The 23190-nt window shown below is 35.0% G+C and overlaps 3 protein-coding genes across 6 annotated transcripts; 2 read left to right on the top strand and 1 right to left on the bottom strand.

Annotated features, from left to right (window-relative positions):
• Window positions 1-1315: 1315 nt before the first annotated feature.
• Window positions 1316-11886, top strand: LOC142627337 (ATP-dependent DNA helicase Q-like 5). Of its 3 annotated transcripts, none has more exons than XR_012842810.1 (21): window positions 1316-2450; window positions 2529-2582; window positions 2746-2858; window positions 3002-3214; window positions 3329-3407; window positions 3713-3766; window positions 3866-3940; window positions 4094-4147; window positions 4678-4722; window positions 4811-4905; window positions 4997-5123; window positions 5939-6037; window positions 6135-6190; window positions 6283-6385; window positions 6525-6653; window positions 7316-7482; window positions 7617-7641; window positions 7736-7851; window positions 8773-8899; window positions 8975-9089; window positions 11759-11886. XR_012842810.1 is itself a non-coding variant. In XM_075801177.1 (20 exons), exons 1-19 carry the CDS (start codon window positions 1365-1367, stop codon window positions 8858-8860), a joined length of 2778 nt encoding a protein of 925 aa, XP_075657292.1. In that variant the 5' UTR covers window positions 1316-1364; the 3' UTR covers window positions 8861-8899; window positions 8975-9290. The 3 variants fall into 3 exon arrangements, 1 of the variants encoding a protein (XP_075657292.1); XR_012842809.1 differs by lacking the exon at window positions 11759-11886 and adding an exon at window positions 11532-11667; XM_075801177.1 differs by lacking the exon at window positions 11759-11886 and having other exon boundaries at window positions 8975-9290.
• Window positions 11887-13073: 1187 nt separating this feature from the next.
• On the top strand, window positions 13074-16467 carry LOC142629872 (uncharacterized). Its single transcript, XM_075803916.1, has 5 exons — window positions 13074-13668; window positions 14558-14714; window positions 14933-14983; window positions 15244-15336; window positions 16023-16467. The coding sequence occupies exons 1-5, from the start codon at window positions 13544-13546 to the stop codon at window positions 16092-16094; spliced, it is 498 nt and encodes a 165-aa protein (XP_075660031.1). The 5' UTR covers window positions 13074-13543; the 3' UTR covers window positions 16095-16467.
• A 1069-nt stretch (window positions 16468-17536) lies between these two features.
• Window positions 17537-22842, bottom strand: LOC142627034 (uncharacterized). 2 transcript variants are annotated; one of them, XM_075800811.1, is made up of 11 exons: window positions 22546-22842; window positions 22095-22177; window positions 21826-21961; window positions 21132-21625; window positions 21000-21047; window positions 20579-20753; window positions 19602-19714; window positions 19410-19506; window positions 19072-19291; window positions 18662-18815; window positions 17537-18372 (listed from the first exon to the last, which is right to left on the bottom strand). In XM_075800811.1, exons 1-11 carry the CDS (start codon window positions 22757-22759, stop codon window positions 17959-17961), a joined length of 2148 nt encoding a protein of 715 aa, XP_075656926.1. In that variant the 5' UTR covers window positions 22760-22842; the 3' UTR covers window positions 17537-17958. The 2 variants fall into 2 exon arrangements, with proteins under 2 accessions (XP_075656926.1, XP_075656928.1); XM_075800813.1 differs by having other exon boundaries at window positions 17537-18369.
• Window positions 22843-23190: the final 348 nt, after the last annotated feature.

Below are 23190 nucleotides of genomic sequence, written 5' to 3'. Positions count from 1 at the left end.
TATGTTCTCGACACCTACCTCAACACCTGTCTCGATACCTCTCGACACCTCTATCTGTCGAGATTTACTGAGGTTCTATATATTGCTTCAGCATGATTCAGATCTCAGTTTCTCAATCTCTCTCGATCTATCTGCACCTGTTCATCTCTCAAACACTCTCTTCTCTCTCAAAACCTTCATCTCACGTGATTTTCAACCTCTTTACTTCAAATCTCTTAGTATGATCTCTTTTTCTCTCTTTCTTCGTGTTCTTTTCATGCATTCATACCTAGGGTTTTGAGTTTTTGAAAATTTTTGTGGTTTTTTCAAAAGTGTTGAGTTTTTGTGAAAATTTGGGATGGGTTTTTGCCTAGATGAATTTCAAATATCATACATTGCATTCCATGAGCATTATAACTATATTATCATGCATTTAGATGTGTGCAAATTGGTTATTTGCTGGTAGGATTGGATTGGGCGGAGCCCATGATGTATTTTATTTGGCATGTCACATGTCCATGCATTTTTCATGCATACGTTCTTTCTTTTCAATATACCTAGATTTGATTTAGAAACATGAAAATTTGTTGTTTTGGGATGATTTTGACCGACTTTGACTTTCGGTCTACCTAGGGTACCCGACAGAGTTGGGTCAGTTCCGGGTTGAGCCCAAACCCGAACCGACTCGACTCTTGGACACCCTTAGGTTTTGGGATGATTTTGACCACCTTTGAATTTTGGTCGACCTAGGGTTAACTAGGGGCATTTTGGTCAATTTGACCTGAAATGACACTTTGAGTGCTCCGATGTCCAAATGAGTTGCACCACATTAATCTAGATGTTTTCGCGGCTTTTTGGAGAAAAGTTAATATTTTTGGAATTTTCAAAGTCCGACTCGCAAATTGAGGACAAACAAAATATGGTATCTACAACAACAAATAGTCAGTAAGTCAAATACATTTTAAAAGAAGTGGTACCCTTGAGATATGGACTAATGCCCGTCAAGTCCAAGAATTTTCAAAAGTAGCCAAGTTGGTCCTTAAACATTTTCTCATTTTTCTCCTCATTTTCAAAGTGATTAGGGATGAAATTGGTTAATTTTGAAAAAGTCTCAAACCTTCCTAGCATTAGCTCAAACCTCACAAGTATTAATTATATTTATCCCCAAAAGAAGGGGAAAAAAAAATGAAATATTACTAAAGGGGAATTATTGGTATTCCATCTCAAAGTTAAAAATAAAAATAAAATAAAAATAAAATTTCCAAAAACAATTTGGCGGGAAAGTTAGAGCAAAACGTACAGTAGTAAAGTAGAGAGATCCAAAATGATTAGTTCCTTCTAAAATTTCTCAGCAAATCTCTATCATAAACGGTAAAAAAAAAAAAATGGAGTCTGATTCAGACTCCGATGGCTCTCACATCTCCGCCACTCCTCCACGAGACCCCTATCATCCTCCTCCACAACCACCGCCTCCTCCGCCGCCACGTCATTCTCCTATCTCCTCAAAAAAATCCAAACCTAGCCTTAAACCCAAAAAACCACCAATCCCAAACCCCAAACCCAAACCTTCGCTTTCACCTTCACCTCCAACTTCACCCACTCCTTCTCCCCTCTCTACTCTCCCCTTCCAAATCCTCCGCCGCACCTCCGACCACCACCACCACCCCCCAATCTCCGCCGCACAAACCCTCCCCGCCCGCCACTTCTCCAACTCCGCCTCTTTCTCCAAACTCAACAAACCCTCTCTCAATTTCGAGCCTCTCGAACCCAACACTACTGTCACCGATCATTTCCAGTCCAATTCGGAAGCTACGAATTCCACAAACTCGCACAGAATTGTTAAAAGACACTCCAATTTGATCGGAAGTAACCCGCCCCTACCGCCGGCGAAGTTGCGAAAGTGCGGCAATGAAGGGAACTTCGTGAAGCTTAACCTGAATGGAAAAAGGCGAAAGTTTGCCAATAAAGGCAAAACCAGAAGAAATATCTATGGCTCTTATTCTTCTAGCAGTCAAAAATTTCATAGAAAAAAGAAGAGAAAAGTTGAAGGCGAAGGCGAAGGTGAAGATGAGAAGAATGCGTGTGAAGAAGATGGTTTGGTTGTGGAAACCGAGCAGGAGAAGCAGAAACAGGAGTGTGGGAGAGCGAAATTCGATTCCCAATTGATCGAAGAGGCGGCATTGGCAGCGAGAAATGAGGCCTCGGATGAGAACTTGTTGAAGCTGTTGAATTTGGTGTATGGTTATGATTCGTTCCGAGATGGGCAGTTGGAGGCAATCAAGATGGTGCTGGCCGGAGAATCCGCGATGCTGGTTTTGCCAACTGGGGCTGGGAAGTCTTTGTGTTATCAATTGCCGGCAATGGTTTTGCCGGGGTTAACGCTGGTGGTGAGTCCTTTGGTCGCGCTGATGATTGATCAGTTGAGACAGCTGCCTCCTGTGATTCCGGGTGGTCTTCTTTGTAGCAGTCAGGTAACTAATGATGTCTCTTTTTGTGCCAAAATGGTCTTGGATTGGTTGTGTGATTAGTGTGTTTTTTCAATGTTTTAGACACTTGAAGAGGTTTCCGAGACACTGAGGAAGCTTCAAGAAGGAGCCATAAAGGTGAGTTTATCACAATATGTATGCTTTTTAGCTTCGAGGGGTGATAATTATATGGCTAATTTTGTGGCTAAAATCACTGCATTGTGGGTTGTTAAAATGTAGTCGATTTCCACACCCACTTGCAGGATTACCAAAAGCTGAGGTTTTGTGGTTTCTATTTCAGGTGCTATTTGTCTCACCGGAGAGATTTTTAAACGCGGAATTCTTGTCAGTAGTTTCTACTAATTTATCGATCTCACTTGTTGTGGTTGATGAAGCTCACTGTGTATCTGAATGGTGAGTGCTTGCACTGCCTTTTGTCTCCTTGGGTTTTGGCTTGTTGGTTATTTCACTGTTTACACTAATCAGAATCATGTTTAGTAGTCTTCTGTTTTCCAGCTAAAATTCAAAGTTGTATGTGTATTTCTTGGATAAAACAGGTCGCACAATTTCCGGCCTTCATTCATGAGGCTCAGGGCATCTATGCTTCATGACAGACTAAACGTTGGATGCATTCTTGCAATGACTGCTACTGCCACAGTCACAACATTAAATGCTGTTATGTCTGCTCTAGCCATTCCGCAAACCAATCTGATTCAAAAAGAACAACTAAGGGAAAATTTACAATTGTCAGTATCTTTAAGTGGAAATAGGCAAGTGTGAATGGTTATCTTTTGTCTAATATCTGATTTTCATCTTTCTTTGGCTTAAATGAATAGATCTGTTAAATTTACCCATTATTACCTTGGATGTGATGAATATAATAGAATGAAAGATTTGCTGATGTTGATGAAGTCTTCTCCCTTTAAGGAAGTCAAGAGCATCATCATATACTGCAAATTTCAGGTACGCTTGTAAAATTTTATGTTTAATATATATCATGGCCTATGGCATCTTATTTTTTCACTCCATGATTTCTTGATTCTGTAACACTGTTTAGAAGATCAACTATTGCAATTGCTTGGGGGCGGGGGGGAAGGGGAGGAGGGGTTATCTCTGTATCGTCCATTAGCTTCCAGAGCTTGCAATTTCAGATCACCAGAGTGCACTTAAGTATTGTTGGGATGGATGGTGTTAAACTTCATGTTAATACGCATTTCATAATTTTCATAGATTAGATGACAATTAATACTTGCATTTTGGTTTTGCAGTCTGAAACTGATCTAATAAGCAGTTACTTGTGTGATAATAATATCTCGGCAAAGGTTGGAATTTCACTTTCTCAGTTGCATGATACTCAACTTTTATGTGGCTTTTTAATATTAATGGCAACCCTGACAATATTAATTGGAACTGCTATTTAGAGCTATCACAGTGGTATCCCTGCAAAAAACCGTAGCCGTACACAGGAATTGTTTTGTTCGAACAAAATTAGAGTGGTAAGAAAATTATTCTCTAGCCTGTTGTCTGAAATTTATCTGCATTATGTCTTTTCAAAATTTTCAATTTTTTTCAATTTTGTTGGCACTTTTATATTGTAGCACATACAACTTTTTCTTGTCTGAATCATTGACTTGTACTTGTTATGGAAGATTGTTGCAACTGTGGCATTTGGAATGGGGCTTGACAAGCAGGATGTTGGAGCTGTAAGTAGAAAAACCTTAAACGTGATCATTGTGGTTTCTCTGCATTTTATTCTTTTGAACTGATGCCAAACAGGGCAAATTTTGTTTCATTTATTAAAGTATTCCACTAGGATGGAGTGCCAATATTATAGTGAAACTCATTGTGCGTCCATAGCTACAGAGCTACTCCTATATGTGTTGCGTCCTGTGCTCCAAGCTTCCTGGAAGTCTCCTTCACACAAGTTTTGAGTCCATCTGAAACAAATGATATTTTCTGAAGTAAAGGTTTTTTATGGTTAGACTCTTAAAGTGGAGTCAATAATCTGGTGTTGGAATCTTTAGAATGTCTTCGTCTTGTCTATGCACACATGCTGTTAATATGGATTGGTTATCCTTATGGAACTTCTGGCATCCTTGATTTACTCAGTATTTTTTGTACCACACATTTAGCGGTCCATTATGACATATCTTTCCATTGAAATATGCATGCTCCTGCATGGCCCTATCATATAGAAATCAATGTAAAAACTTCCTAATTCCATCTGTTTCAGGTAATTCATTACAGCTTGCCAGAAAGCTTGGAGGAATATGTTCAGGTACACTTGATTCTTAACAACTGGTTTTTTGGCAGGATTTTTTAAAAAAAATGTTGTTTACTTATGAAATTAATATCACACTGTGTAGGAGATTGGGCGTGCTGGAAGGGATGGGAGGTTGTCCTATTGCCATCTACTTTTTGATGATGACACATACTTCAAACTTCGTAGTCTTATGCACAGGTAATCAAATATAATTGTATCTAGACAATTAATTTTGATTTATATAAGCCTTTTGTCAAGTTAGAATTCATTTACAGTATTTTGTTTTCAGTGAAGGCGTAGATGAACATGCGGTAAACAAATTTCTCAATCAAGTTTTCAATGACAAGAATTCGCATGGGAAAATATGTTCATTAGTCAAAGAGTCAGCATCCCGCATGTTTGATATGAAAGAAGAGGTCCGGTCCTTGTAATTTTTCTGTATCAATATTCTAAATTTTGAAGTTTGTAGTAATTGATGTTTACAGATAAATTTTGTGCAGGGTTTTTTCTGGCATCATTTCACAATTTTCTTGTTCTTTTAAATTAGTCAGTGTATTATGTTGATTAGAAAATTTTTTATTATGATCAAATTATTGATTGATCCAAACATTTAGGATAAATTTTGACCTGGGTGAGTAAAAAAGGTTATGTATTCATCTTTTTATTTAGAGGTGGAGATGCTTGTTCTGATGAAAGATACCTGTTTGGTGATGTCTTATAGTGTTTTGTTGAGATTGATATGTGAATTGTCATGGTACTCTTATTTATTTATTCAGTTAGGGTCCTTTCTCCCCAAGTAAAGCTTCTTAACAACTACTTCTCTTTTTTATTCACCTAACTTGGAACCTTAGCAAAATGCACGACTAATCACTAATCCAAAGAAGGCTGTCGTCTTAACCAGTACCTGACCAACTATGAAACAATCCACTTTGAGCCAGGAACAGTTTATGTTAGTGATATGAGTCATGAAGCCAAGGTCCTTTTGGCATGCAGCAGCTGAAGTTGTGGGCATTGACTATTAGCTAAGTTCTTTTATCCCATATACATTTGCCAGGACTATATCACCTATGACTGTATCCTCTAAATTCACATTGCACAGACCCGCACATACAGACCAGTATGGTGTCTTCTTAGTGCGTAATAACTGTGAATAACAATAAAGTGCCTGGTTGAATTCCCTCCGGCATAGCCCTGTGAGCTAAATGCTTGTTGCTTGTTTTTGCTTTGGCAGGTGATGTTGACACTTCTTACGAACTTAGAGTTGGGTGAAGTCCAATACTTGCGTTTACTTCCACAACTAAATGTAACTTGTACTTTAAATTTCCACAAGGTGCTTGGCAAATATGCTTTCAATATATGTTTATCTTTGTTACCATGTTGATTCTCATTTATTGATGCTTAAAGATAGTGGTATTTTCATCAAGCAGACTTCCCCAGTGTTGCTAGCTGAAATAAATAGGGTTGTTGCAGCAATTCTTAAGAAGTGAGTATACATTATAGTTTTGATTACAGCAATCAAATATTTCTTGCTCATGAGACTCAGGTAAATTGAGTTATGCTAAATTTTGTTTTCAGATCTGAAGCTAAGCAAGGGCAATATCTGTTTGACATACCCACAGTGGCAAATAGCATTGGAATTACAGCAATTGACCTATCAAATCAGTTGCAGAATCTAAAGGTTGACATTGTTCAAAAGCAAATCAATTTTTCATTCTCTGTTATATATTTTAAGCTACACAAAGTTATTTCATGTTTCATTTTCTTCTACAGTTAATGTTTATGAAACTAATTGTCTTGTTGTTTGTTTGTTATCTTAGTTTAAGGGAGAAATAACATATGAGGTGAAGGACATGGCATTTTGTTATACAATCATGAAAGTACCTGGTGATTTTTGTTCTCTGTCAGCACATCTTACAAAATGGTTATCAGAAGTCGAAACTTGTAAGGTGATTGATTTTAATGTTAACAGTTTAGAAACTGTTTCTCAATTTCATTACGTATAAATATTAAACATAGTGTAGCTACTGGTGGAATTTCCTTTCATAAGCTCCATTTACATTTGATCATATTGTTACAAGTGATTCAAAACATACCGACCTAGTATTATGGTATATCTCTGATGGCTGTTATACAAGAAAAGTGTCTTTTCTGTTGTAAGACATTGATTGTTGTTTAAGAAATGCTGAATAATTTAATGCAGAGTCAATCTAATTAGACTATGGATGGATTCTGTTGTATGGCTCATATAATAGAACATCTGGGTTTAAAGAACCTAATATAATTATTGATGTTTTTTTCCTTCTTCTTTTTTGGGGGGGGGGAGGGGGTTGCGGCGGGAATAGCTCAAGTGCCATTTAGTGCAAGTCAAAATTCCTTTAGGAGTGCAGCAGTTCCTTATAATTTTTGTAGCCCATCCAGAATGTTAAGCAGTTTGCAATGATGCTACCACTGGTCTAGTCACATAATCAAACACATGGCATGCTTGTTCTTCGTGAGTTTTGATAGCCAATTGATTGGCCTGTACTGCAGGCTCGTGTAGTTTTGTATTTTCCTTTCTTTGCTCTTTTCTGTTTTGATCTACATAAGTGTTCTGCTTTTCATGGATTAGGTACGGAAGTTGGACACAATGTTTAATGCTGCAGTCTTTGCAGCAAATGTGTGTGAGAAGAAGCATGGTTGCTTTGGTTCTCAGCATACACCATGCTTGCAGAAGAAGATTTTGGGTTACTTTAATGAAGATAACTCTGACATTTCTAATAAGATGGGTCAAAGCAGGTTGATATTAATATTTACTGCCTTGACTTTTATTATAATACCATATAATACTTGGGTGTGTAAACTTTAAGAAATGTGAATCGCACTGTTTGTAGATGCTTTTTCATCATACTGATAATCATTTACTTGTGCAGCCGATTTTTGCGAGCAGACATTAAGGTGAGTAGTTATTTGGGGTGCTTAGATTTTGTATTAATGGCAATCATGTTTGGTAGTATCAGAATTTTTTATTTTCTTTTTCTTGAAATAACAGGTCTTTCTACAGAGTAACTCGCACGTTAAATTCAACCCCAGAGCTGTTGCAAGAATAATGCATGGAATTGCAAGCCCATCCTATCCTTCTATGATTTGGTCCAAAACTCATTTTTGGTAACTCAAAACAAACCTTTTTTCCACTTTCCACTGAAATACTTTCCATTAATTCATTGTGTTAGACCTTTTGGTGGGGGTTCACACCAATCATCATTGATGAGGATAAGCCATTTTAACACTGTGGAACAAATCATAACTTCAAAGATATGTTATCTATATTTCTTTTGTTCATATGCTTGTAGTAAATATATAAAGAAAGACTGACTCCTATATCTTGGATGATGTCAGTTTGAATCAAGCAATTGTCAAAGTATAATTTTCTTGCTTCTTCTATCAAGTGCAAGGTGGACCAATCTTTTGATAGATTTCTCTTAGGACGTCTCCTGTACCAAATTAATGGAATCTGTCTATTATTGCCAAGAAAGGGATTTTCATCTTTTTTAATACTTAATCATATTCGAGGAGCACATGGAAATGTAGTTACGATAATATTTTTCCTTCTTACCCATAGCTCTTCATCAGTTCAAATTTTATGGTAGTATTTGAAAACATCAATATATACCCCTTTTAATGATTTCCTTTAAAAGCTTTTAATATCATGTGGAAATCACATTCTGGCCCAAAATAAATGTGATCCTGCATGAGCCTTGAAAGAGTTAGGTCTGTGGACCCATGACAAATTTTAATGTTTGTGAGGTTGAATCAAAATGGAATCATCTTATTTTGTTCCAGAGAAGATGCAATGAATAATAGTGTGAAATTAACCTGTACCTGTAAATTTAGTGATTTTACTTTACAGTTATTTAAATCTCCCACATGGGACAAAGTCTTAGGTTAATTAAGCTTTACTCTGTGTTATTGCATTTGAGCCATTTGCATAGCAGTGTGCTCATGTGAACCATTTGTGGTGTGTGGTAATGGCTTGAAACTCTTCACTGAGGTGGAAACTGAGTTGGCTATGCTAATTCTGTTCCTCAGGGGAAGGTATACACAAATAGACTTCCAGGTGCTAATGGAAGCAGCAAAAGCAGAACTCATGAATTATGCTGGGAAGGAAGCACTCTAATCTTTCAGGATATACAACTAAACTACGGGGCCTCTTTAGGTAATAGAATGGCGAAAATTATATTTAGCTAATTTCACATTTCTTCAACTAATTGTTCTTTGGGATATGAAACAGATGTTCCTAGACTTCTTGTCCTTGTAAAGCATTCGCTGTTTGGAGGCAAATATACAACACCAAAGAGTAAATCCTAGACTTCTTATCAATGTATAAAGATGTTAACTTATGACAGGTAAGCTGTTCCCCCTTTCTTTGTCCCAATCTCTGTTAATGTATTAGTCAGGCTTTGCCAACACCTACTTTGCCTAACTGTACAAATCCATTACAAGGCATGAAAAATTTACAACACTGAACTTTGAAGAATACGTGAATAGCGATATATGTAGACAAGATCTTGTAACACAATATAAAAATAAATAAAAATAAAAATAAAAAGAAGAATGTGTGCATGATTGACTAATTTACTTTCTTCCTTTACTTGTATGGAACATCCAAATCCAAAGAGTCAGAGTTATAATATATGAATAAGGAAGTTATGTTTCACATCTGAAAAAATAAAGAAACTCATCTATATCTATAAGGAAGTTTATGTTTCACATCTGAAAAAATAAAGAAACTCATCTATATCTATATATATCTAAAAGCTGAAGCGTTGTATTTATTGTTGCTACGCTCCTATTAAGCCACCTCATCCTCTAAGTCATTGCCACATCATTATTTTTTTATATTTATTTTTTACTTTTAATTTTTTTGACATTAAATATGTAAATATATTGGCTTTACAAATTCATCTGAGGCGGTTTTAACTTTACATATTTATCTACTTTAATTTAAATAATATAACTAAGTATTGTCTATACATATTCCTCTTTAGACGGTTTTAACTTTATGTATAATTTTGCCCCTTTATCTTCTTTTATTTTGTCTCTTCTTATTCTAATCCTTATTATAAATTTGTCACTCTCTCCCATTTTATGCATATTTTATTTTCCCACACAAAAAGGTCGTCTCTCTCTCTCTCTCTCTCATATTTTTTTTAATACATTTTTTGTTGGATTTTTTATGAAGTTTGTACACCCATTGTCCTATTATTGACTAACTCATATGTGTTCCTTGGTGCAAGTATTATTTTTTTTATCATTTTATTTGCAACACTAAATACTTTTAATGTTGTTGACAAGATTTGGGAGAAAACCATATTATAATGTCCATATTTTGTGTTATTGTTAGGCTTTAGTTTATTTGCAAAATAGCAGGATAGTTTGGATAGTATGATGAAGAACAGTTAGTGCAATTGAAGAATTAAAATGGTCTTTGTGCAGTTTTCTTTCACTATTTATAAATATATTTTTTAACAGATTAGCACCAAATTGTTATATCTTTATTATATGATGTTTTTAGATGCATGAGTAATTGTTTTTAAGCATTTACGAATATTTTGTATTGCTCATCTTCCTTATCTCATTAGTGTATTTTTTTGAGATTTTTAAGAAAACAAATTCAATTTTGAGTTTAAAATTATTTATTTATCTATTTATATTTCGCATGTTGGATTAGATGTTAGATTAGATTATGACAATATTAACACAATATTTGGCTTGATTACAATCATTATGTGTAGTAGAGTAAGATTTTTAAATTTGATTTTTAAATTTGATTATGCATTGAATATTTGGCTTGATCACGTCACATTTGATATGTTTTACACATTTGGGAGAATGAATTTGACTTTGATGTGAGTTTTATATTTTACCTTTCTTTTTTATTTGAATTGTAGTTTAGTTGAATTTTATAATATTTTTTTAGGACAAAATTTAGGTACAGAACTTTATATGTTGTTCCTTAGGTTTCCCTCTTAAGATTCAGTCATGTGGCTACTTAACTAAAAAATACACTTCTTTTCCATGAGAAAAAATCCATATGACAAAATCTTAAAAGGGGAACTTAAGAAATAACACTTAAGTACTATACTTAAGTCTTGCTCATTTTTTTATATGTTTCTAGGCGATTTTGATTGTATGGTAGAAAAAATTAGATTTGAAAAAGTTTTTTTAAAACTAAAAATAATTTCCAAATTTTAGTTACTTTTTAATGATACACAAAATGTTATAAATAATTTTTATTATAAAAGTTAATATTTTTTTCAACCTTTTGAATTCCTGAGAAAAATTATATTGTTTTCATTTTGGTATAAAAAAATTATATATTATATTTGTGATTGTCACTAAAACAAATGAAAATATGATTATGAAATGCATTACTATTTATTAAATTAGTCCTTACTGCAAAAAAAAATTTAATGAGACCACGCTAAAAATATTATCATGCGCAATGCGCGAAATCTGCGACTAGTGAATTTTAAAATAAAAAAAGTAAAACAGATAATAGGACAATGATGGCTTCATTGGTTTTTATTTATGTTATAAATTACAATGGTATCTCTGTTCTGTTTATACCTGTATTTCAAATTCTGGTTTTCTAAAATATTACAAAAATTGTTTTTGGCTGAGTCTACTCTACTAGTGTGCATAGCTAGTAAGGCATTGAACTCATGAGGTATAATGTGCATTCAACACTAATTATGACACATGAAATGTGAAGTCATATCTTGGCAGTGTTTTAACTTCTAAGACATTAACTGTTACTGTTGGCTTTTGATATTGTTTTGTGGCAGAAATGGTAAATAAATCCAAGATCTGGATGAAAACATTTACAAACGCATTTGTCTCACTATACAATGAAAGAAGGATACAAATTCAATTCAGCTCAGGACTGTGTATTGTAAAATGAACCCTGCTTTTACGGCAAGGCACGCATTAACCTTATACCATTTGGCGATAAGCACTCCAAGAAAAAAAGATCCAATTGTTCCGTCTTTAACTTTTTTTTATGAACCTGTAGAAGAAGTAAATCTATTTGGATCAGTATGACATGGATTTGAAGCAAGCTATTGTGATCAGATGGCAGAACAGTTGTAGGATCTCTTTTCTTCTAGCCCTACCATCTTTGTTTCTTAAGTTGTCTACAGCCTTTTATGTGCTCCAAACACCACGGGCTTGAAATAACAATGGTTACAGGCCCACAGCTACATATGTAAGAACTGAAATTTGATGACTATGGAAATTATTAAGATTTGAAAGTTAGACTTGAGCTTTTCCATGTGCACAAACGGCACTCAGGTTTTGTTGGTCTAAAAGGAATATGACTTTGGCTTTTTCATAAAGATGCTCACATTTTTACAGTCCCAATAAATCTGGAAATGTCCACTGTTTATTTTTATTGTACTTCTGTTTATACATTAATAATATATATATATATATATATATATATATAATAGAAAATAAAAAATAAACCAGCTCAACAGTCAAAAGCCATTTATCCGAGTTTTGTAATATACACGCAAGAGGTTGTTATGGCCTAATGTCAATAGAAGTTGCTCAGGTTGAATTAAAACCTAAGTTTTATTTAATGAACTTTTCAAAATTACCTACAAAATAATACTGATAAGAGAATAGAATAGTCTCACGCTTTGATTTTTTTTATTCTCTTTTCAAAAAAGAATAAGAAAAAAGAAAAAGAAGAAAAAGAGAGAAATGGGTTTTAGGTGTTGAATTGTATTGTAGGAAGTTAAAGGCAAAACTAATGAGTCTTCTGGCGGCTCTAACAAGTAATGACACGTATTTGTTGCGATCTAAGCTTTTATTGGGTCTTAGGTAAAATAAAACTGCCTTTCCTTAACATAACATTCACTGGGTTTAATGATGCCTCGTGGCCTTGGGTTTTTTAATTCATGATTACTTGTTACTCTTCTGACTTGACCATTTTGTATTTTGGTATGTGCTTGTGGACATTGCCTGCACGTTCGCATCTCTAAAGAAGTTGTAAAAACTATCATCTACTTACCCTAAATATTGATGAGAATTGAGAAAACCATTTCACTTTATTTTTTACTGGATTTATTTTTTTGGGTAAACGTAGTCATTATTATAAGATTTGATTATACCACACCCCACTACATGATTCTACATACATTGGATCTTGTAATAACACAAAAATAAATAAATAAATAAATAAACCCACAAAATGACCGATGGGAAAATGAAAATGGTTACCACCTCAACTCAATGTGACAATAAAATGTGAATGGCAAAAAAAAAAAAAAAAAAGAAGAAGAGGGAAGTTGGGGTATATTCTAGAGAAGTGAGCAAGGGAGGCATATTCAGTTGGAACCTAATAAGAGAGAGAGAGAAAGCAAAGACCGTTAGTTAATAAGAACACAGAACAAGAAACCAAAAACCAAAACCAAAACCAAAAACATGTCAGCTCCTCAAACAAATCCAATGCCTTAACAACAAGAACAACAACAACAAGAATCTTTCTTCAAATTCCCACTTGGACTCGCCACCTTAACAAACGCTTTGTTTTTCAGAGTTTCAGATCGTTCTATATATACATACATACATATATTTCTCAAACCCCAAAAAAAAAAAAAAAACAACCAAAACAACCAGTCCTACCTTTCCTCCTCCTTTCACTTCCACCAACTTTCTTTTCTCTCCAAAATTTTTAATTTTGTTTTCTTCACTACCAACAATTACAAAAAAACCCACAAAATTGTACAGAGTATATTTTCTTTGTATATCTGATTAATATTTTGTAGAGAGCTAAAGACAGAGAGACAGAGAGATGGATGCTACATCGGCTTCATCGTCTTCCTCGTCCTTGTCATCCTCAATCTTTACGAATTATCCACTCATTTCTGCTCTCGCAGCTTTCGCTATGGCCCAATTCATCAAGGTCTTCACCTCCTGGTATTTTCTCTACTTCTATTCTCTCTCTTTCTTGTTTTCTTTTATTGGGTTTTTCTTCTTCCCTGTGATTCTTTATATTGGATCTGACTTGGGTTTCGTTTTCTTTTTACAATAATCCAATTCAATTTTTTATGATGGGGTTTGTTTGTTTAGATTAAATTTATTGTGATTTTGCTCTGTGATTGTAGCGCACTTATTAAGCGGATTTGGCCTTGCCCAGATCTTGAAATGAATATGAACTGTTTTAGAAACTTATGAAGTCAATTTAATAAATTTCTTTTTCAAGTCCCAAGTTTCATTGGGTTCAATTTTTTTTTTTTTTTGGGTGACATTTAGCCATGTTTAATTCCATTAACCCCATCAAGTAATGGGTTGTTGCTAACTTGCTATGACTTCTCCAAATGACTTGACTTGTGAGGTCAATGCATTAGCTCATATATGTTCTAATGATGGCTTTTTTTTTTCTTTTTCTTTTTTTGGGTATTGCTTTATTGTATTGGTGCCATTGACTTGAATTTTCATATGCCGATGATCGAAACAGCCATTTCGGGCATGATAGAACGAGGGCAAGGATGGCTAGGTACAAGACTAAAGTAGGATTCCATGGGTTGGTTGATGTTCTAATTACCTAATACTAATAATCATTTGGTTCTTATAAATATGATATGATAAAATGAATGTTGGTAGAGAGTTCTTTAATATATTCGGCAAATTCTAGATATATTGTTAGATTTCAATTTTCTAGTTGCAAGCTTGTCTGAATGCTTTGATTAGCTTAGTTAAAGGGGTTTCTAGCTATATGTGACTCTTATGCTTCTACTTAGATTGATGCGGCAGTCCTGCTTGACTTTAATTTATCCTAAGAGTCTTAATCTTTATAGATTTGCAGGTATAAGGAAAGACGATGGGATCTCAAGCAACTTGTCGGGTCTGGTGGAATGCCATCATCTCATTCTGCGACTGTTACAGCTCTCGCTGCAGCTGTCGGGTTCCAAGAAGGCTTTGGAGGATCTGTGTTTGCAACTGCATTGGTCTTAGCATGTGTTGTATGATCCCCTCTCTGCATCTACATATGATTGGCTAATGATAACCCTCATAGATATTTCTTTAAAACTTGTGTTACTATAGCATCTGAACATTTATTTTGAAGTTCAGCTTTAGTTGTTATTTATTTGCATCCTTTAAAAGTATTTTCAAACAATGTGAAATAAGGATCGTTATCTGTAATGTGGGGAGATCTCTGATGTAGAGAATTTCATGGCAGGTGATGTATGATGCCACTGGTGTGAGATTACATGCTGGACGCCAAGCAGAGGTTTGATGCTTTATCTTGGTTTTCTTCCTCCACAACCCCTTCCCCCCTCTCCCCAATCCCTCTCCTCTTTGTTTCTCCCACAAGCTTTCTCCCATGACTCTCTTAACTCCTAAGTCCTATCTAAGAATTGAATTCTAAAAGAAGCTTTTGTTTTTGGAATGCTTTCAATTAACAGCTATTTTGATACCATTGAGATACATGGGCGTCTTGTTTTCTTTTTAGCTAATTTGTTTCATGTATTCAAACTGGACATTCTTTAGGTTTTGAATCAAATTGTATATGAACTTCCTGCCGAGCATCCTCTGGCTGAGAGCAGACCATTGCGTGAACTTCTTGGTCATACCCCTCCTCAGGTATGCTGCCTTCTATGATTGGATGGTAGATCCAGATGATACTTTATTAGAATTCAAGGAATTTTAGTCTATGTATCTTGAGAACATCCATTTAACTTGAGTTGTTCTTCATTGATTGAGATTATGATGTTTCTAACTTCCCTAACCTGCCATGTTCTGTTAAAATTATATGGATATTCTTTTGATGAAGATACTTGATAATCTTAATATCCCCACAAACAATAGTTGCTCTGTAGACTGCACAGGATTGTATTGTTAAAATAAGTTGTTTCTTCAATGTAAGTATGTCTATTCAGTTCCTAGCTTTAAATTGTCAAAAGCTGAGACTTCAGAGAATTTAAATGCTATTTTCTTAGAAATTCTGACTTCACTTAGCATCATGTACCATATTATCCCATATATGAGATTAAAACTCATTTATATTGAGTTCACAGTGTGCCTAATATGACATATTGCTGTATTGCTGGTCCCTTCAGGATTAGTACTTCTAGATGGTTATAGTTTTCACTTTCTAGGAATGTATCATTTGGTTCAACTCCTTAGCTTATCAAGGAACAGAGTTGCAAGTTGTGATTTGAGGATCCAGATCCTATTTATAATTAACATACCTTGAAGAGAAGCTGTGAAATGAATTGTTTCTATGTTGGTGGTGGTTGTCATTCTTTTATATAATTGTTTGATTACAGGTTATTGCTGGCTGCTTGCTTGGGATTGTCACGGGAGTTATTGGCCATTTGATCAACCTGTTTACCAGATAAGCTTGCTGCTCTAGTAGATCATGGATATCATCAAGCAGCATCTCTGATTAAGCAGTTGGACAGAATTGCAACTCAGCAGATCCGTTGCCAAGAGTGGCTATTTCACATTTGAATACAAAATTTTATAATCTTGTTAGCATGTTCTTGTATTGAACTACTCTCTTTTCGTATAAACCCTAGCATTCAGAAGGTGTAATCTGATTGATTGAATGGTGTTTGATGTAACAAAACCATTTTAACCTTAAAAAAAAAAAAAAAAAAAAAAAAAAGGAAGAATCTTGCTTGTACAATGCCAATTTGAGGACAATACAATTGTTGCTTTGATATTACTAGGCATTGAACCATATTTTGGTCTCTGTGACCCTTGTAAAAATCCCTTTGTAAAAGCAACTTCAAGATCCACCAATGCTTATGTTATTACCAGTAGAAAGTTATTTGGATGACTTGAAGCAATGTTTTGTGACTGTATAATATGTGACTAAGGGCATGAAATAAGGATGCTTTTGGTCCTTTTTTTAACGTCTGATCCTGCAATCTTAAATCTCTTTAGCTCAGGAAAATATACACCCACCAAAGGAAAGACTTCCAATTTCTAACAGCATGAATAAAGTAACTCCCGCTTGCTGAAATCTCCTTTCATAGCTGATTGTATCATTTTGTCATATTTATTTTATTTGGTACTGAAACTGGGTTCACCCGTGTGAGGTTTTTTTTTTCCCTTCTCCCATTTTTTTTATTTGATAAACACATACACACGCATATATAGGTGATGAGATAAGAGAAAACACACACGCCAACACCATAACTGCATGCGGCAATACTCTTCTCCCATTTATTTCTCGTTTTTAGAATTGCTACATCTTTTCCATGAACGATATTTAAAACGAACAGAAATAATTGCTACATCTTTTCCATGAACGATATTTAAAACGAACAGAAATCATACATGATACATCTAATAATCTTCCTTAACCTTATATAATATGAAATGGTAATGTAAAACAAAGAAAAAAGCAAACGAATTATCTAAGATTTTTCCTAAATCTCGTTAAATATTAATGCAGTAATAAATCTGGCTCTGTCCAATCTCAAAGACTTTGATTTTATATTTCTGAGCCGATCACTCACCAGCAACTGTACAAATACCAATTGGGGTAGTAAAAATTCAATGTTATACATTTAAAATCTTATTCCGAATATAATTCGAGCTTGAATGCATCAACAAGCTAGATTACATTTAAGCTTGATTAATTTTCTTATTAAACAAATTTGAGCTTATTTACAACAGGGAATTTGTATAATTATACCTACACAAGCTGTGAGAGAGGATAATATACAGAATATAAACTAAACAAAAGGTTAAAGGAATTTGTATAATTATACCTACACAAGCTGTGAGAGAGAGGATAATATACAGAATATAAACTAAACAAAAGGTTAAATAGGTACCGAATATATCGCATATTGATATATACCACTACTTATGGCATTAGAAAGCTTAAAATGGCAGAAACATATACAATATATTGTGGTTATTCCCAGCCAAAAAACTAAATAGCTCTTATACAACTTTTTCTCACAACTTAATAAGACAGCAAGTTTTGAGCGGTGAACAATTGCTTTAATATAAACTCACCACTTAACACTACTTTTATTACCCACCACTCAGTTTATCATCTCAACAACCATGGAAAAGATATCACTATACTTATTCAAAATTTAATGGGCTATCTCATGAAAGAATAAATCAATCAGGCCTGCACATCCAGATTGCAAGAGGTATGTGGCTACTTGCAGGTAAGACATCTCCTTCCAAAGCAGGTGCAGAATTCAAATACAGGTCATAGTGTTAGTATATGGTTTCCTATCTTTTGGTTGCATCTACACCCAATATTGCAGAAAAAACCCTTTTCATCTCCGTAATAGGATCCCCGACAACTCTCCACTTTGCACGCCAAGCAATGTGCTCATCAGGCCTAACTAGGATCGCTCCTTTGTCGGTCATCTGACAGATATCCCACCATGATGGTAAAGTGGATGACCTTTTAACTTCCACAACATCTACATAATTCTCCCAAGGTGTCAATGCAGCATTACTTCCTTCTTCAATTCCTTTACTATCAGCAGACCATAAAACACATACCTTAGCAGAAACTTCAAATTCCTTAGCCAACTTGAATGCAGCATGAGCAAGATGATAAGACTCTTCAACTGGTGCAATAATCAAAAGGAACTCAACTTTGTCTCCGGATACAAGATCAAGCGTAGAACAGATCTCCTACAAAAAAAAACTTAATTTAATAAATTTATAAAAATGGAAAACACGACATGCTACCATTGATAAGCACTTGAGCACCCACGAGCTTTACACGTGCCATTAAAATATTTTAAAATTTATTCTAATTGGTGGATGAGCAACTGGGACACAGAATTCCCGGTTTCTAAAATAGTGATCTTAATCTAACATCTGGGATGATGAAAGGACCCTTAGAGGTGATTCCAAGCAAGATTATTTCCTCCCTCTAAAAACATTATCAGATGGAAACAAAACAAAAGTGACTACATACCTCATTTGATAAATTGGATAACACCTTCACATTCATATGGGGCAGCCTTGACCCTGGGTCTGCAGAAGGAACATAATCCCTCCGACGACCAGTAGGCAGTTCCGGGGCACCCAGCACACTGTCACTCTCAGGAATTAGTGCTCCCTTCCGATACCTAAATCAGTTGCCTAGAATTAGATAGTTATAAAGATAACGCTCATTCGGTTGATGATCCATTCATCAGATCTGTCAATTGAAAGTGGCATGTTTCTACAAAGCCACAATATTAGTTACAACAACAGAACACTAGGAGTCTAGGACTAGTTAAATTTTCGAATCATATCAGGAATTTCAGCACAAGGTTGAAATCAACTTTTAGAATTTTCAATGAAGTAGCTGCACCAAAGATAGAAATTGAATAGAGGTTACACCTGAAACCAAGATCCTCGGCAGGGAACTGGAGTTGAAGGCTCTTTCCTTCTTCAAATATATGTCTTAATTTAGCAAGCCTCATAGATCCAAGCGGATGGCTTTCATTCAGAAGATGTTCAGAGAGTTGTGCACGGCCTATTGTAAAAATTCCATCCAGAATTGCCCTCTGTAGTCCAGAAGGTAAAACAGAACCAACTCCACTATTAATGACTTGATGTACTGCAATTCCAGCAAAAGGGACAATTATAACTACATGTCACTGATGAGTAATGAACAAGGAAGTGAAAACATCTCAGGGTCCAAAAGGCTTGAATCAGCGGCTATATTTATTGATTACCAGAGTTTGCAATAGTTGGATCAAGACCAAGTGCAGCTGGAACTGACATGGCTGCTCTGAAGTTTTTCACACTAAGTGCCGTATTGAAGATGGCAATCTGATGATGAAGAATAATAGAAATTAACAATTTATTTAAATTAAAAATTAAATTTGCAACATGCACCAAAATAAAAATGTGGAAGAAAGTAATACCGGCTTACGTTCCGTTTCATAAGTTTCAAGTATTGAAGATGGTGCAATACCCTTTACAACAGAAGCTATTTTCCAAGCAAGATTATGAGCATCTTGAATGCCAGTATTCATTCCTGCAAAAGTCATGTAAAATTGCTCAACTGATTATTTTTCTTCGCTATTAACCAAAATAACTAGGAATAGTCCTCCCCTTGCCACAAGTAGTATCATCAAGCAGGACGTGGACCCTTTTCTTGAGTCCTGCCTAAAAGGCCATCTGGTTTCATTACTGTACAAGATCCAATCCAATACTATGTTTATATGTATTTAACTCTGATCTTGTTACTTTCTATGACTTCTGATTACGAGAAGGCATGAAAACGTAATGACTCAGTTAACCATCAGTTGCACAGCATATAGAAAACTTTGAATTATTAGCACTTTTGCGCTATAAATAGTTGTTGACCTCCACATGCATGAACATTTTAAATATTTTTGTACACTACAAAAAGGTCCTTCATACATTTCAAAAACAAGAGTTTGTTGTCTATAGATGTCACTAAATCCTACATCCTAACCCCAAAATATTTTGTCTCAAATTCACATACAACCTCAAATAAGCTGTAAAGTGTAAACATATCAATATGGTAGCTTCATAATACACAGCCTTTCCCTCATGTGTTAACACCATAAATAATGCATGTCACATTACAATGCATTACTAGAGTCCACGTCCACCAAAACAAAAGCTTAAAGCTAGCAACTTGAGCATCCTTAGAGAGGCACATGTCACAAAGTGTTACAACAGGTTCTTCCCAACAATTTTATTGCATAAAAATAAATAAATAAATAAAATCCCACACCTAAGGATTCATGATTTTTTCTGTGTAACTTTGATGTATTATAAGTCACAATGTTGCTACGAACTTCTGGGGGAAAAAAATTCATCATATAGACTAGAGGAATTGCTCTGTCGATACAAAAAGAGGGCTACTAACCAAAACCACCAGCTGGAGGGAACCGATGAGCAGCATCACCAGCTAGTATTATTCGATTGTCATTGCATACAAACTTCTCAGCAACTTCCGCATGCATCACCCATGGCTTTATATCGATCACATCTATGTCTGAAAGCTCTCGGCCGACCAATTTGAATATCAACTTCTTGCATATCTACAAAAAGTTGAATCCTTCACAGAAAAACTAACAATAAATTTCATAACTATGCCTCACAAATGCCCAGCATGTTCATCACATGTAAAGTATCAGGAGTGTAACTAATAGCTTCTCACTTTCTCAAACTAAATGGGAATTGTCCTTTATCTTTGAGAAGACAAGTTAGGACACTAACAATGTTAAGAATAGAATTATCTTGTTTCATTTTTTTTTTATTCATATATATGTAGTGCATAGAAGTACCTCAGGGCTGAAATCTTCAATGTTTTGCTGAGGTGGATAGAATGGCATCTGTAAGATAATGAGCAGCCAGTAATTTAAAATTTCTGAAAATGGTGCAGATTAAAATAGTGTTGTTATCTAATCTTGCAATACCTGTAATACAAATTCCCCTTGCTTGAGATCATGAGCAACAAGGACCCCAATGGCTTCAGTATTAAAGATAAAAAATAGCATACCAGGTCTCTCATTTATCAAGTATTGTCCAAGGTCTCTGCTCAGAAAATGAACACTGACAAGCTTTTGCATGTCTTTCTCACCACTCAAATCAATTCCTACAAGCTTTCGTATGGTACTTCCTGCACCATCAGCACCAACAAGGATATTACACTGAACATTCTTCTCCATACACTTACCTTCCTTGAGGAAAGCAACGGTGACATCAACACATTGACCAGTGGCATCAATGGATACACACTCATGCCCCATTAAAATTTCCTGTCCCATGAGGGGCCTACGATTAAGGCCTTCAAAGGATTCTGATGTATGAACATGGAAACTAAGATCTTCTAGCTGCTTAAGTAGTGATGCAGTTAACTTGTACTGCGAGAAGTGCGCAACAGAGATAGGACTCACAATTTTCTCAAAATCTGGTTCCAAGAAACAAGAGAATCAGGTAATGCTTAATCTTTCGAAGGCCACGACTTCACAGTTCACATATAAAAATAAGCACATCCCATTATTTAATCTCTACAGATCTACAAGGAAGGCTGATTGTCATGCAATAATTAAACATAAGAAAATTGCCTTATGAGTGGCAATATTGAAATACTGAAGAGATCAATCACACCTTGAGGTTGCATATGGTCCACTGAACCAAGAATAGAACCAGAAAGCGAAGTACAATATATAAACTTTCGCCATAGTTCTACAGGAGGTTGAGACCTCTGGATCTCTTCTGCCAGCCCGTCTATCTTTCGAAACACCTGATAAGTAAATCAAAACATTTGTAACGAAATTGGAACCCATAAAGTGACTGCCTAGCAAACAAAAGAATTTTTTTAGAGCTTATTTTTAACCAGCCCAAATGAATTTTATCTTTCATGTATGATAATCAACCTCCATTGTTCGATTGTTGATGAAGTGTGCCTGTGGATGTTTAGAAAAACTCTTGCCTTTCTCCAAAACTGCACATTTGACACCTAAAAAGACCATAAAAATTTTGCATATAATTAAAATGCATCACTCACATCAAAGCGCAAGGGAAATCCAAAAATGTTTCAATGAATGGCAATTCCCGGTAAAAATAAAAATAAAAATAAAAAAAACACCAATATTGCCAGCAAGCTTTACACTCTCATTATTCACATTTTTTTACTACCCCATCATAAAAAAAAAAAACACAATCTTTATCTTTACAGAAAACAAAAGGTGAAATTTAAAACTAACAGAACATTGAATAAAAGCAAGAACCCAGATTTCGTTTTCACTTCCCACACTTTCTGGGCAACCAAACAAGTCACCAAGAGAAAGAACATGAAAAATAACATAATGGGTCAGAGATGCATACCCAATTTGGTAAGTAGTATAGAGAGAACGAGACCAACCGGTCCAGCACCAACGATAAGAACCGGAAGCACAGAATCATTGCCATTGAAAAACTTGGAGTCCGATAATCCTCTGCTTCGAAATTGATTGAAGCCAACTGGGTTTGCTTTGAATTTGATTTTGGCAATACCTTTGTGTTTATGGAGGCCATTGATAAACCCCAAAACCCTCATCATGACACAATAACTGGGAAAAAAACAACAAAGTTTGAACTTTGCAGCAGTAGCAGCAAAACGACGTCGCCTTATGCGCCTTTGACAAGGCCACTAAAATCAGATAGAGGCAGACACATTTTAATAGCTATAATGTTTATTTTTTTAAGTATTCAGAACACTGCTACTAGTAAAATTAAAAATTTATACTGTTTACAAAATGATTAAAAAAGTAGTTTATTCGTTAAAAATATATATTTAGATGAAGCGATTAAAAAAAAAATAAAAGTACATGCGAGTGATTAGAAAATGTGGTATTTAAAATAGATAAAACTAGCTTTTTGAGTTGCCAAAAATTAAATTCTTTAGTACTATTAATGTGAATGTTAACTCATCCAAATCAGGAGGGTAAAATGTAAATACCCAATAACAATAATGTTAATACCACACACTTT

Source organism: Castanea sativa, chromosome 3 (assembly GCF_040712315.1).
Source record: "Castanea sativa cultivar Marrone di Chiusa Pesio chromosome 3, ASM4071231v1".
NCBI classification, from domain to species: domain Eukaryota; kingdom Viridiplantae; phylum Streptophyta; class Magnoliopsida; order Fagales; family Fagaceae; genus Castanea; species Castanea sativa.
This window is presented reverse-complemented; position numbering and strand designations above follow the sequence as displayed.